This window comes from Myotis yumanensis, unplaced genomic scaffold (genome assembly GCF_028538775.1).
Source record: "Myotis yumanensis isolate MYYU_CA2020_CCGP unplaced genomic scaffold, mMyoYum1.0.hap1 SCAF_17, whole genome shotgun sequence".
Classification (NCBI taxonomy): Eukaryota; Metazoa; Chordata; class Mammalia; order Chiroptera; family Vespertilionidae; genus Myotis; species Myotis yumanensis.
In genome coordinates, this window is record NW_027223768.1 from 499,499 (window position 1) to 513,578 (window position 14,080).

General features: G+C 55.1%; 5 protein-coding genes across 10 annotated transcripts; 2 read left to right on the forward strand and 3 right to left on the reverse strand.

Annotated features, from left to right (window-relative positions):
• Positions 1-180: 180 nt before the first annotated feature.
• On the reverse strand, positions 181-561 carry LOC138996429 (histone H2B type 1-C/E/F/G/I). The gene has a single exon (XM_070397644.1). The coding sequence runs from the start codon at positions 559-561 to the stop codon at positions 181-183; it is 381 nt and encodes a 126-aa protein (XP_070253745.1).
• A 1,023-nt stretch (positions 562-1,584) lies between these two features.
• On the forward strand, positions 1,585-2,448 carry LOC138996408 (histone H3.1). The gene has a single exon (XM_070397623.1). It carries the CDS (start codon positions 1,596-1,598, stop codon positions 2,004-2,006), a length of 411 nt encoding a protein of 136 aa, XP_070253724.1. The 5' UTR covers positions 1,585-1,595; the 3' UTR covers positions 2,007-2,448.
• Positions 2,449-6,592: 4,144 nt separating this feature from the next.
• LOC138996436 (histone H4) lies at positions 6,593-6,904 on the forward strand. The gene has a single exon (XM_070397657.1). The coding sequence runs from the start codon at positions 6,593-6,595 to the stop codon at positions 6,902-6,904; it is 312 nt and encodes a 103-aa protein (XP_070253758.1).
• A 1,943-nt stretch (positions 6,905-8,847) lies between these two features.
• On the reverse strand, positions 8,848-12,740 carry LOC138996431 (histone H4). 6 transcript variants are annotated; one of them, XM_070397647.1, is made up of 3 exons: positions 12,340-12,740; positions 11,643-11,835; positions 8,860-10,343 (listed from the first exon to the last, which is right to left on the reverse strand). In XM_070397647.1, exon 1 carries the CDS (start codon positions 12,738-12,740, stop codon positions 12,429-12,431), a length of 312 nt encoding a protein of 103 aa, XP_070253748.1. In that variant the 3' UTR covers positions 8,860-10,343; positions 11,643-11,835; positions 12,340-12,428. The 6 variants fall into 6 exon arrangements, 5 of the variants coding, with proteins under 5 accessions (XP_070253748.1, XP_070253752.1, XP_070253749.1 ...); XM_070397651.1 differs by having other exon boundaries at positions 8,862-9,777; XM_070397648.1 differs by having other exon boundaries at positions 8,862-10,131.
• Positions 12,741-13,376: 636 nt separating this feature from the next.
• LOC138996112 (eggshell protein 2A-like) lies at positions 13,377-13,844 on the reverse strand. The gene has a single exon (XM_070397075.1). The coding sequence runs from the start codon at positions 13,842-13,844 to the stop codon at positions 13,377-13,379; it is 468 nt and encodes a 155-aa protein (XP_070253176.1).
• Between the last annotated feature and the right edge of the window lie 236 nt (positions 13,845-14,080).

Here is a 14,080-nt window from a genome sequence, read left to right on the forward strand (position 1 = left end):
GAACAATAACTTACAGAGTCAGAAAGCACATGACCCCTATATATCCAACTTGCCCCACCATATCTGCAAGGAATTTCCTTAGAGATGAGAACAGTGCCCCACATTAGAGCTCTTCACGTGAAGGTGTGGGTGGCTCTGAAAAGAGCCTTTGGGGTCAGGAGTCGGGCCGCTCGCTCGCGTCTACTTGGAGCTGGTGTACTTGGTGACGGCCTTGGTGCCCTCGGACACGGCGTGCTTGGCCAGCTCGCCGGGCAGCAGCAGGCGCACGGCCGTCTGGATCTCGCGGGACGTGATGGTCGAGCGCTTGTTGTAATGCGCCAGGCGCGACGCCTCGCCCGCGATGCGCTCGAAGATGTCGTTGACGAACGAGTTCATGATGCCCATGGCCTTGGACGAGATGCCGGTGTCGGGGTGCACCTGCTTGAGCACCTTGTACACGTACACCGAGTAGCTCTCCTTGCGGCTGCGCTTGCGCTTCTTGCCGTCCTTCTTCTGCGCCTTGGTCACCGCCTTCTTGGAGCCCTTCTTCGGGGCGGGCGCGGACTTGGCGGGCTCGGGCATGGTGCTCAGTTCTCAGACAGAAAACCAGCAGAGTGAGTGCCGCTCTCAGGCCGGCCTATATTTGTAAGGCTTCTATGCAAATAAGGGCTAATCTATGTCAATCTCCGATTGGCTGAAATCATCCAATAGAAACCTTCAACGCAATCAAGGGGATTTCAAATCTTACTGACTGCCTGTTAAGGAGGAAGCCGCCCTGGGTGTTTTTTCCTCCTCCCTTAGAAAAGTTTTCTTATTCATAGCATTGCAAACAATTACATAAATGTCTTATCAATCGTATGTATTTATGAGTCTTGTCTCTGCCTCGATCCAGATCTAAACAGACAAAGCGTAATATAAATTCATGACTGTATCTTTTCCAGCCAAATCAGAGACCGGGTTGCTAACGCTGGAAAAGAGCATCTAGATGTTAGCTGCATATTAAACATGTTCCAAATTATGCTGCTGACATTCCCAGTTCGGTCTCGTCAAAGTCGGCAACACTAAAGCTTTTTCAAGTTTCAAAGAACTGTCCCACCTTCACAGCGGAGGGATTTTTCTGCTTCTTGGGGACGGGGTATATGAGAGAAAGACCAGTGTTTGTTTGAAGGTTAGAAATGATGAAAGAAGGCGCTTGTGCTGCAGAAATCTAATACTTTTCATGCCAGAAGCTTTTATAAAGGTCGAAACTGCGCAAATTCAAACGCCGAGTTTTTGAGAAGGTGGAGAAACCCTGGAACTTTCACTTTCACCTCCTCCCAAGTGTAAATCAGAACAAGGAGATTAAAAACTGTCGAAGAGATTCAACAAAGCCAATTAAGGAGGGCGATCAATACCTAAATACAGGGTGGGTCCAGGGCGGAGAACTAAGTGAAAAGATAACTGAGCAACTTTCCATTTTTTTAATAGACCCGATAGCCAATCACAAGGCCCGTTACATTACTTAAATCGCCGCGCGGAATTTGAATATTCGGACCAATCAGGAGGCGTTTGAGGTTATAAATAGGAGCGAGAACAGCAGAGACTTCAGTTGCGAACTGTGTTGGCGATCTGTCCTCATGGCTCGGACCAAGCAGACGGCGCGCAAATCCACGGGCGGGAAGGCGCCCCGCAAGCAGCTGGCCACCAAGGCCGCCCGCAAGAGCGCGCCGGCCACGGGCGGCGTGAAGAAGCCGCACCGCTACCGGCCCGGCACCGTGGCGCTGCGCGAGATCCGCCGCTACCAGAAGTCCACGGAGCTGCTGATCCGCAAGCTGCCCTTCCAGCGCCTGGTGCGCGAGATCGCGCAGGACTTCAAGACCGACCTGCGCTTCCAGAGCTCGGCCGTCATGGCGCTGCAGGAGGCGTGCGAGGCCTACCTGGTGGGGCTGTTCGAGGACACCAACCTGTGCGCCATCCACGCCAAGCGCGTCACCATCATGCCCAAGGACATCCAGCTGGCGCGCCGCATCCGCGGGGAGCGGGCGTGAGCTCCGTCCTACCCACTTGCGCCGAAACCCAAAGGCTCTTTTCAGAGCCGCCTAGAGTTTCAATGGGAGAGCTGTAAGCAAAACCGGAATATGTTCCCCAAACAGAACTACCTCCAGGTGGGATAGGTGCTGTGGTTGCCGAGCTCCCTGTCCCAGAGGCCGCGTGCCTGCTTCCAGTCCTTCCTGTATAGCGGCAGCCTCACCCTAAGGTGCGGCTGTGCTCTTAGTGGAATAGCTGATCTTCCCCCAAATGAGGCCCGGAGTGGTCGCTAAAGCTCTAACCAGGCATTCAGCTTTGCAGGCTGCATTCTCCTTTGGAAATACAGTACCACTAGGCCTGAAACCATGGTCCTTGTGTAACTCCCCTCTTTTCTTTGCTGGAATTCCTTACGCAGGGAGGCCAAGCTTCCCACTTTTCCTCCAGAAGGAAGTCCTGTACCTCGTGCCATGCGGCGCGTTGGGTTTAGTATGTTTGCTCACGTTGAGATGGGACTTCCCTCCCCGGGGTGGTTGGTAAGCAGTGGCGTCTGTTCAGTCAATGGCTCCGCACTGGAGTAAAGCCGAGTCCCCGGCCGGAGCCCAGGACCCGGCATTCCCTGCAGTTTCTCTAACAGCCGCCCGTTGTTGCTGGAGCCAGTTCCCCCTGCGGAACCCAGGATTCAGATTCAGGATCATCGAACTGCCCTGTGCCATACGTTTCCGCCTTGTTGCTAACTCCCAAGCGCTATGGCAGCACATGTGATTTTTATGTGAATGTGGAAAGGGTTATTAGGCTACCAGTTATCAGCGACACGAATACCCCTTTAAGAATCGTAATTTTAAGGTGGAAGGCAGGAAATAAACTTTAACCCAAGTGGGTTGCAGTGGGGTTAGGGGGAAGAAACAACCCCTGTACTTGTTAAAGTTTTAAAAAGCTTCATTAATGTTAGTCCTAAAGTGGGAACAGCTGTGTACTATTACCTTTCCATGGACGAATGGTTATTACAGGGTGGAAAACAGAAAAGGAAAAAGGGCCACAGGCTACACCCGACAATCTCAGCGAAGGGGGGAGGCCTGCAGGGAGGGGGGGGCGCTGCAGGGGAGGGGGGAGGCCTGCAGAGCTGGAAAGCATCCACACAGGGCGAGCTGACATGAAAACTTTCTAACTAAAAGCGATTTGTGGCGGGTCCGTCAGGGCCCCAGCTGGTACCTTCCCTGACAAAGGGTAGTTCTTACCTTAACTGAGTCTGTCTATTGTCATTTTGCATCTAGGATAACCCACCTTTGGAATGTCAGGACAATCCCCCAGGGCATCGACCACAAATCCCATTATCTTTATTTTATGGTGTTAATTGTTTAATGTTAACTATTTACCCATAGCCACAAGTTTCTGAGATGTGTCTGTTTCTTTTACTTTGTGTCCAATCCCAGAGGTTTCCCTGCTTTATTTTCTCCCACCTCCCTAACCTATCGCCAGTGAATCTCATGTAACCACCTTACATCTCCCCCTTTGATTCTGATGAATAAAATAAGTGGTAAAACCGCCGTTTTCCAGAGCGTTTTCCTCAATCTGTTCAGATGTTGCTTCCTGGCAATTCTCTGTTTAGCTCCAAATAAACATAAAAATTCTGTGCAGGTTTGAAAGTTTCCTACGTTGTAGCACAAATTCTCATACATCAGTACAACCGGGTCCTACTCCGCAATGACAAGGGAAGCCCCTGGCAAATGGCTGGGTCTCAAGGGCATCATGCTCAGTGGAAGGAAGAACCCATTTCACTTGTTTCTTTTTTAAACATTTTTTTTTACTGATTTCAGAGAGGAAGGGAGAGAGAGAGAAACATCAACGACGAGAGAGAATTACTGATCAGCTGCCTCCTGCACGCCCCACACTGGGGATCCAGCCCTCAACCTGGGCCTGCGCCCTGACCAGAAGCGAACCATGGCCTCCTGGCTCATAGGTTGATGCTCAACCACTGAGCCACACCAGCCGGGCTAAAGAGCCTATTTCAAGGTTACGTATTGTATGATTCCATTTCACGGAGCATTCTCCAAATGGCAAAGCCAGAGATGGATAACAAATTGGTGATTGCTCCAGGGCACGGGAGAGGTGGGTGAATGGGCCTACAGAGGGAGAACATAAGGAGTTCCTTGGTGATGGTGGAAGTGTTGTATCTACATCATGGTGGTGGTTACACCACATACAGGGCGTAAGACTGCATGGGGCTATCTACACACACGGCCAAATGAGTGCATGTAACACCACTGAGGGCTGAATCAGGCCTGTAGTCTAGAGTTGACAGTAACTTGCCAATGTCCATTACTGGTTTTGATATTATAACAATGTAGGATGTCTCCATTAGGTGAAACTTGGCTTAGGGACTGTATTTTAAATTAAGGTCGTAAAAAAAAAATCTGTACCATTTTTTTGGGGGCAGTTGCTACTTTGTATTGCTTAGGATTCTATGCCTTGCTTAACAAATCAACATGTGTGGTTTTTTGTCATGTAAACAGCAGAGGGTGTTTGTTTGTTTGTTTTCTGGCTGTTCTAGTGGCGACATATCCATCTGGCTTAGATTCAGTCCCTTTATGTTGGTATGTGATTTTGGAGATATTGCTGCTCCGACCTCTAAGCAGTTTCACGGTTTGATAGTTGTAGTGTCGAATTTTCTGGTGGGGAACTTGGCTGAGTGGATCCATGGTGTTTAGGGCAGTGTGCTTGGGACATCCTAAGTGTATGATGTTAAAGGACAAAAAAATGCAGTTATTGCTCAAGCTAAACACCGGATTCCAAACCTAGATTTAACACCTGATCTAACTGCAGTTTCAACCTCTCCTTGAAATATATTTTTAATCAGCCCCTGGGGAATTTTCTGTTGAAGCAGTAATAAGGGAAGCAGTCCCGTGGGCCCCCTCCACCCCCTTAGAGCAGTGGTTCCAAAAGTGGGGCACGCACCCCACAGGGGGGCCATTGGAGAAGAGTTAACAGTGATTTTTTTGCATCTCTTAGGTTTTAGGGGCTCATATACAGTATATAAATATATATTGTGACATATTATGCATTTCAGCTCTCTGTTTAAAAAATTTGCTATTTTTTCATATCGCTTCATATTATTATTATTTTTTAAACAATTTCTTAGTGATTTCTTTCTCTGTACTTCAAACTGTCCTTTCGTTCTTTTATTTTTTCTCTCTCATGGATGCCATGTTCTTTGGAAGCTTGTTTAGACCAAGTTCATGGCCTTTTAGGCTTCCTCCATGTGAATAGGAGCTCACGTTTTGAATACTAAGAAGTATAAGTGTGTGTGTGTGTGTGGGGGGGTGGGCATTAAGATTTTAGAGATGCTTAGGTGGGGCGTGGCCACAAAAGGTAGGGAGCCACTGCCTTAGAGGGAGGAGGCAATCTGCATGATAAAGTCCTCTCACTCTCCTCCCCAAACGGAAGATGCCTGGGCCCAAGAGAAATCCTTTCTTTTCTTTTCTTTTGTTAATAGCTCTCTTGCCCCATCCTTGTTCCTATAAAAAAATTTCCATTTGGTACCACCCCTCTGAGCACCTTTCTAGCTGTAGCTGGGGTGCTGCCTGATTCACGAATTGAGTAATAAAGCCAATTAGATTCTCAAATTTACTCTGTTGAATTTCCTTTACTTTTTTCACAGTAACAACCATCTCTAGCTTTGAAGATCCTGTTGTATTCTAAGGGCATCATTTATATCTTAACGCTCTCAGGTAGTAGCTCAGCAATTTTTAAAGATAATGCAAACCTCTAGGAATGGCTGCATCTTTATCACTGCCACTTGCGTACAATTCCTTCTCCAGGATTCAGCGCTTTTATCAGCTTTCCTGGAATTGGTCGAGCCAGCCCCAGGGAAGGGCGGGCACCCCTCCACCCTCTGCCTTAGGCCGGAGGACAGGGCGTCAGCCCCTGGAATCCACATTCCTCCCCTCCGGGACCCCCATTGTTAAATGCATGAGCTCAACTTGTTTAAATGGAAGCACTGCCCATGCTCGGGTTAGGCTGGAAATGCCCGGGAACCCTGCCTTGTGCTTTAGTGCTGCCTGTATTAGAAATGTTCTGCCTTAAAAACAGAAGTCTGGGGGACATGCGTTGTCTGTGAAAGGACCATCAGCCACATGTTTCCTACAATAACTCAATTACTGACCGACTGACGAGTGATGTCCTGCGTGTGGAGAAGGCCACCGAGACGCAGTTTGGCAAACAGGCCCCATAACCGCCCGAGAGCGGCCGCTCGTGGCTTCCGAAGCCAAAGCCGGTGGGCTGTTTGGCACCTTTAACCAATTCCCTTGTTTTTGGGGTTTGTGCTTGTTTCTTTCCAGGGTGGGGTGACCCAGGAATGCCCGTGGGACGGGCACACCTCCAAGCAGACTGGTTTCTCTCGGGTGCACGGTGGACGCTCCTGCTCAGAATTTACTTTCTAAACATCAGAAAACCTGCCCCGCGCTCCCTGAGGCTCCAGCCGCGGGGGCGGGACTCGGGCGGCTTCCCGCCTCTTCCGGTCCCTCTGCTCCAATGAGGTCCGCGCCCTGGTTATTTAAGAGGCTGCAGCCCCAGCGCGGGGACAGACGTCTCCGACTTCTGCACCGTCATCATGTCCGGTCGCGGCAAAGGCGGGAAGGGCCTGGGCAAGGGCGGCGCCAAGCGCCACCGCAAGGTGCTGCGCGACAACATCCAGGGCATCACCAAGCCCGCCATCCGGCGCCTGGCGCGGCGCGGCGGCGTCAAGCGCATCTCCGGGCTCATCTACGAGGAGACGCGCGGGGTGCTCAAGGTCTTCCTGGAGAACGTGATCCGCGACGCCGTCACCTACACGGAGCACGCCAAGCGCAAGACGGTCACGGCCATGGACGTGGTCTACGCGCTCAAGCGCCAGGGCCGCACCCTCTACGGCTTCGGCGGCTGAGCGCGCCCCCGCCCCGTCCCCCCAAAGGCCCTTTTCAGGGCCGCCCACCCGCTCCCTGAAGAGCTGCGCGCGCTGCGGTGCTTTGTTTGCGGTAAACGGGCGGGAGCTCGTACACTGGGGCGCTCCCCGCCCCTGAAGGGGAACAGTTCCCTGGAGACCCCGTCCCTCTGCGGGGGCCCCGCGTCCCAGGCGCCGGTTGCGGGGAGTAGCGGCCGGAAGCCGTGTGACTGCCTGTGGCCGCGGGTCCCATCGAAGGGCAGATTGGGAGCCAGTGAGGCTGCACCTTCTGCCCAACGGGACTCCGATCGATTCAAGTAGAAATTTCCCGTGAAACTGCTCGCGTGTTGGGCCCGGGCCGTCAGGCCGGTCTGCGCACTGTGGGCTCCCCCCCGCCCCGCTTCCTCCCGGGCACCGCGGTGACCGGCACCCCCTCCAGCACCGGGGGCTCGGGTTCCAATGGGTCTGAGCTGGGCCGGTCTCAGTCCCGGGCCCTCCCTGAGCCCGAGGCCCCGCAGCTTGTGAGTCCCGTTCACTAGCTCAGCGGTCGGCGCCCGAACTCGGGGCCCAACAGCCTGGAGGCCTCGCTGTGCGTCCGAGGAGGAGGGGCTCCCTCCCGCGGCCACAGGCTCTGCCTTTCCCGCCACCTCCTCCCTCCTCCTCCCCTTCTCCCCCTCCCTTCCCGCCACCTCCTCCCTCCCCCCTCCTCCCTCCCCCCTCCCCCTCCCTTCCCGCCTCCCTCCTGCCCCTCCCCCGCCCTCCTCCCTCCCCCGCCCTCCTCCCTCCTCCCCGCCCGGCCGCGGCCTGAGCGCTGGGCTTGGAGGGCAAGTCCCCGCCTCCACCCGCCGAGTCTTCCCCACCGCGGGCCCCGCTCAGGGCCGCCCACGCCCTCGCGGCTGTCGCTCGTGTTGCTGTGGACGTTTTTATGGTGTTTGATGTCAGCGGGGCCTTAACCGGGGGTCACGGGGGCGGGTGGGCGGGAAAGAGCAAGTGAACCGGTGGGGGGGGGGGGGGTGGTCCCCGCCGGTCCTGAGCCCTCCGTGGAGGGGAGGCAGCCGTGGGCCCCCCGCTCTTTCCCTGCAGGGACCCCGCCCGCCCCGCACCCCCCCTCCCCCCCGTGGAAGGAGCAGGTACCGGCGGGGGTGGCGAGGGGGCAGGAGGCGCCGCTGAGCTCGCTCACCGGTGGCGGGGGTGGGGGTGAGGGTTGGGCGGGTGGAGGTGGGGCTGCCGGTGGGGTGGGGGTCGGGGGGGTGGGGGTGGGGGTCCGGGGGGGGTGGGGGTGGGTGTCCGGGGGGGGTAGGGGTGGGGGTGGGGGTGGGGGGGGGTGGGGGGTGGGGGCCCGGGGCCGGGTGGGGGGCTAAGTAAACACGTGTATGAGCTGGGAGCCGGGAGTGCGCCGCCGCCCGCGGGGGCCCAGACGATTAACAGACAATCGCCGGCACCGCGGGCGCTGGTTCCTGATGCTCCGCTGTGACAACCGGCACCTGCGGACCCCCGTTCCCAGGCCGGCCCCCCCGCGCCCGAGGTCCGGCCGGGGGTGAGTTACCCCCGCGGAGCCCGAGGGGCCCGGGGCCTCTCCGCACCTCCCCCCTCCGGCGCCCGGGGCCTCGCTGTGCGTCTGTGAGCGAGGCGCGCCCTCCTGCGGCCACAGGTTCTCGGGGCCTCCCCCCCCCCCCCCCCCCCCCCCCCCGGCCACTTCCGGCGCATTTTCCTGCTGCGACTCTTGCCCGCTTAGGTAGGAAGATTTCTTTCCTCGGTTTTTATTATGGACCAAACACTGTATGTTTACAAAGATTTTCTTAAAAAGTATGTTGTCAGGTTGGTAAGTCAGCCAACTAAATAATTTGTATTTTTATTTAATGCTTGAGAAAAGTATTTTTTATAGACAACTATTTTTTTTGTTTTGTTTTAAATCTCAATATCCTTTCTTCTATTTAGTTTATTTGGCAAATGATACCAACATTGACCCGCCAGGTGAAGAAGCCGTAGCAGGTTAGGACAGATAAACAAAGAAACCACAACGCAGGAGGGCGAAAAAGAGGCAGAACAAAGGCAGAGACGACTGTTTTTAATGGAGACTGGAGGTTATCATATGCACAAGTCATGCCTCACATCTGGGACAATTCCATCTACATAAAACAACTGACATACTTACAAGCACAGTCCGTGGACAGGGGCAATAGGGTAGGGCTGGGAGGAGGGGTAAAGGTGTGTGTGTGTGTGTGTGGGGGGGGTGAGAAATGGGAGATACCTGTAATATTAACAATAAAAATATATTTTAACCAGTTCATTGCCACGTGTCCAAAACAGAAACCATCCCCACACGCCACGATATTTTGAATTTAAGAAATCAATTTGCAATGAATATTATAAAAATAAATATATTACGATTTGGATGTTCTTGAATATTTTCAGTTCAAGATTCTTTCGAAAATGATTTTAAAGTTGGTCTATAGATGCTAATGGCAGGCAAATCGTTAAAAAACAGTATATATTTAAAATACAGTTTTGGTATTTTCATACAATAATCGTGTCCCAGAAGTTTGGTGGTGTATTTCCTGAGAAAAGTATCGATGGCGGCTTAATAGAGGAACTGCTGCCTGGTGGCTCTAATGGCCTTTCCCTGACTTCGGGGGATTTCCATGGACACCGGATGGACAGGGCCGTGTGGGGACACGCTGCCAGGAGTGACCTTTCTCCCACGTCCGGGCTCCGGATACAGGTGTGTGTGTGGGGGGCGGGGGGGCTGCCAAGGCTGCATCATGTATGTTCCACCCGGGAGGCGAGGAACAGGTAACACGAGTCATTCACTGCGTGGGGTTGGGCCCCTTAGGGAAGATGGTCGGATGTTTCTGTCTCCTCTGCTGTCTGTGCTACTTGAATAAAAGAGACGAGAGAGGAGCCCGTTCTAAGGTACAACTGTGCACACATTAGACTCATTTAATACTCAAAGGAGCCCGAAGAGACAGACATCAGCGTTATGACCTCCATGCAAGCGATGGCACTGAGGCCCGGGGTGTATGACGTGTCTGTGCCCACCGTGGAGCTGAGGTGGGAGGCCAGGGGTCTGGCCCCAGGGAGCACCTGGCCTCCCAGGGAGCAAAGTCCCCAGGGCACAGGGCTCTCCGTGCTCCCTTCTGTGGTTGTGGTGAGGCTTTTCTTAGATGTTCCGCGGCCTTTGCAGGGAAGTCAGGTTTTACCTCTGCCCTCCAGGGTCCTTGGCTGGGGGCCTGAGAATTAAATTGACATGAAACCGAAGGGGCCCCACCTGTGTGGCTCAGAAGTTGGACGTCCACCTATGAACCAGGAGGTCGCGATTTGATTCTGGGTCAGGGCACACGCCCGGGGTTGCAGGCTCGATCCCCGGGGTGGGGGGCGGGGGGCGCATGCAGGAGGCAGCCTATCCATGATTCTCATCATTGGTGTTTCTCTCTCTTCATCTCTGAAATCAATAAAAATATATTAAAAATAAAACTGAACTGGAGCAGAATAGGCTGCTCCAAAATATGCTATTTGTCATGTGAATTATTTTGGTCTCGAGGCAAAGACCCAGCGGACTTAGGAAAAACTTCTATGCCTAGAAAAATTTAGACACATGTGGGAAACTGATATAGGGTTAAGCCTCGGACTGACCTGCTGGCAAAGTCACAAACAAGTCCTAGCTTAGAGGGCACAGTCCTCTTAGCATAATTAGGCTTGACCTTATAAAGCTCCTTAGATCTTATCTGGGAAGCTAATGGGCTGAGGAAGTGCAGAAGTGTAACCATGGTCAAAGCAAGTGAAACTCACAAGAACTGTGTAACTATGGTAACCACTACCTTGTTTACCTCTCACTATAAAAAGCCTGAGGCCTCAGCACAGTGGAAGTCCTTCCTCCTGAGTTGGACTTGCCGCCTGGTCCCCCAATATTTCCAAATTATCTTGTGTCTTTTCTATTTCATTTGTGTGCGGCTCCTCTTCCAGACCCGAACCCTGAACCACGCAGGACGTGGAGGGAAACACGATAGACACAGGCAGTAGGATGGTGAAGACACTGGGGTCGGGGCAGGGGCTGGGAGGAAAAAGGGAGATATCCGTAGTACTATCAACAATAAAAAAAATTAAAACAAACAAAAAAAATAAAAACATAAAAAAGAGAATTTAGACAGTGGGCCTGTCCCAGACAGGGAGCTATTAACAGAGCTAACTGTGACCTGCTGACCTGTGTGTAGGACGGGGCGTCCTGTAGAAGGAAACAGCTGTCCTTTCCCTGTGAGTCCCCCTCCCCTTCGCAGCCCCAGGCCCCTCCCTCCTCCTATTCCTCAGCTCAGGATGGCAGACAAGCCTCAACTGCCTTTGGGCCTTACATTTTTTGGAGCTCTTGTATGTACAAAAGAAAAGCCGTTTTTCTCCTGTTATTATGTGACTCTGATTATTAAATCAGCCAAAGAACCCCGAAGGGAAACGACACATGGAAGGGAAGGAGCCAGGAGAGACCATGGACACTTCACCCGGGGATATCGCTGTAGTTCGAATAGGTTCACCCGCTGCCTCATGTCCAGCCACGTTGTCGTCAGTGGAAGGTGCCGCCATGAGCGACCATCCTAACACCTAACAGGCACGGACGCTGTCCCCGTAACTGTGTTTTCGCTGTGGGCCTAAGGGGCACAAATGAGGGGAAGGATTTTGGTTGCAGGCGGGAGGGGGAGCAGGGGGCGACCTAAAGGCTCCTTCCGCCTAGAAAAATGAAGGACGCACTCACGGTTGCAGATGGGAAGGCGGTAGGTTGACAACACGTTAAGGAGCGTTTGTTGGAAATAAAGCAGCCAGATGAGCAATGACTACGCCATGCCAGCGTTCGCGACCTCAGGAACGCACTCGGGCGACCATTAGGTGTCCTTTTGCAGCCATGTTTGCGTTTTCCTGCCTCTCCACCCCGGCTTTGTTGGTGTTTCCTGCAGGGAGGTGAGTTGTTAGGCGCCCTCTACAGGACGCAGGGTGCCAGGTCAGGGGGACCTTCTGGGAAAGTTCGTACTCCGGGAACAAAGAAACAAATTAGTCACATTTAAACCAGAACTGCTGCCATCCGCAAGGCCATTTTCTCAAGGGGGTAGCATACCAGGGAGTTTCCAAACGCAAGGGCCCCAACTGGCTTTCTTCTTCGGGGTCATTTGAGAGGCGCCATCTTAAGCCAGGATCACCCCAAATGGCCCCCAAAACAAAACAGCCGGACTTCGCATGCAAAGGAGTCTAAAAAGTTGTGATTACAGCCCGGCCGGTGTGGCTCAGTGGCCCAATCGACCAGTTCAGGGCACAGGCCCGGGTTGTGGGTCCCCCCCCCCCCAGTGTGGGGCGTGCAGGAGGCAGATCAAGGATTCCCTCATCATTGGTGTTTCTATTTCCCTTCCTCTCTGAAATTAGTACATATATTTAACTACAGCATAACAGCGACAAATTACCTTGAGGCTCGGTGGTTGCTCACAGCCCTTCATGAGACCAGGTGGGCGGCCCTGAAAAGGGCCTTTGGGGGGACGGGGCGGGGGCGCGCTCAGCCGCCGAAGCCGTAGAGGGTGCGGCCCTGGCGCTTGAGCGCGTAGACCACGTCCATGGCCGTGACCGTCTTGCGCTTGGCGTGCTCCGTGTAGGTGACGGCGTCGCGGATCACGTTCTCCAGGAAGACCTTGAGCACCCCGCGCGTCTCCTCGTAGATGAGCCCGGAGATGCGCTTGACGCCGCCGCGCCGCGCCAGGCGCCGGATGGCGGGCTTGGTGATGCCCTGGATGTTGTCGCGCAGCACCTTGCGGTGGCGCTTGGCGCCGCCCTTGCCCAGGCCCTTCCCGCCTTTGCCGCGACCCGACATGGTGAAGGAAGAACGCGAATCACAACCCTGTTCCCCAGCGCGGGCCGCAGCCCCTTATATACCCGCGCCCCGGGCGCTTCAGGAAGCGGAACGCGCAGGGGGCGGGGCGACGCGCGCCGGGGCTGCCTCCTCCCTGCGGCCGCTCGGGGTGCAGAGTCGCGGGTTCCTGCGGCCCCGCGGTGCGCAGCCGCGGGGATCGGCTCTGTACACGTGTCCTGACCACGGTGACCCTTTGTAAGGAGGCGGTCACGCCGCCCTTATCGACAAAAGGGAGAGATGCCAGAACGAAGTTACTTTAAAGGCGAAGGAGAAGTCAGTATTGATCCCACAACTCTGGCAATTCTTAGTGAACGTGGCCGCCCGTGGGACGGTCCCGCCCGCAGAGCGCAGCGCTGGGCACCGCGTGCAGCTTCCTAAGGGGGGGGGGGGGGGCCGCCTTCCAGGAAGGGCAGCCATGTTCCTGGGATTTCCTCTTTCGCTCCCAGATTTGTGAAGCGCTATTTGCACCGTGAAAAGGAGTAATCCATGCGGAGGAAGGGAGGGTAGTGGAGGAAGGTATAGAGGCGGTACAAGGTGAAGAAAAAGAAGGTATATATTTTTAAGGGAGAAATCCAGGCTTGGAGCGCTATTCCTGTCCTAAAATGCTTTGGGGGTTAGAACAAGTCTGTGCTCCCGGCCCCCATGCTCCCGGCCCCCATGCTCCCGGCCCCCATGCTCCGGGCCCCCATACTCCCGGCCCCCATGCTCCCGGCCCCCATGCTCCAGGCCCCCATGCTCCGGGCCCCCGTACTCCCGGCCCCCATGCTCCCGGCCCCCATGCTCCAGGCCCCCATGCTCCGGGCCCCCATGCTCCCGGCCCCCATGCTCCAGGCCCCCATGCTCCGGGCCCCCGTACTCCCGGCCCCCGTACTCCCGGCCCCCATGCTCCCGGCCCCCATGCTCCCGGCCCCCATGCTCCGGGCCCCCATACTCCCGGCCCCCATGCTCCCGGCCCCCATGCTCCAGGCCCCCATGCTCCGGGCCCCCATACTCCCGGCCCCCATGCTCCGGGCCCCCATGCTCCAGGCCCCCATGCTCCGGGCCCCCCGTGCTCCCGGCCCCCATGCTCCGGGCCCCCGTGCTCCCGGGCCCCCATGCTCCGGGCCCTCGTGCTCCCGCCCCCCATGCTCCCGGTTCCCATGCTCCCGCCCCCCATGCTCCGGGCCCCCCATGCTCCCGGTCCCGTGATCCTGAGGGGAATTTCAAGTGGGAGAGGTCCCCAGAGGAGACATCCGATAGGAAATGAAAAGAGCTGTGCTTTTCAGGGCTCCGCTGCACATTTCATTCTAACACAAAGCCCC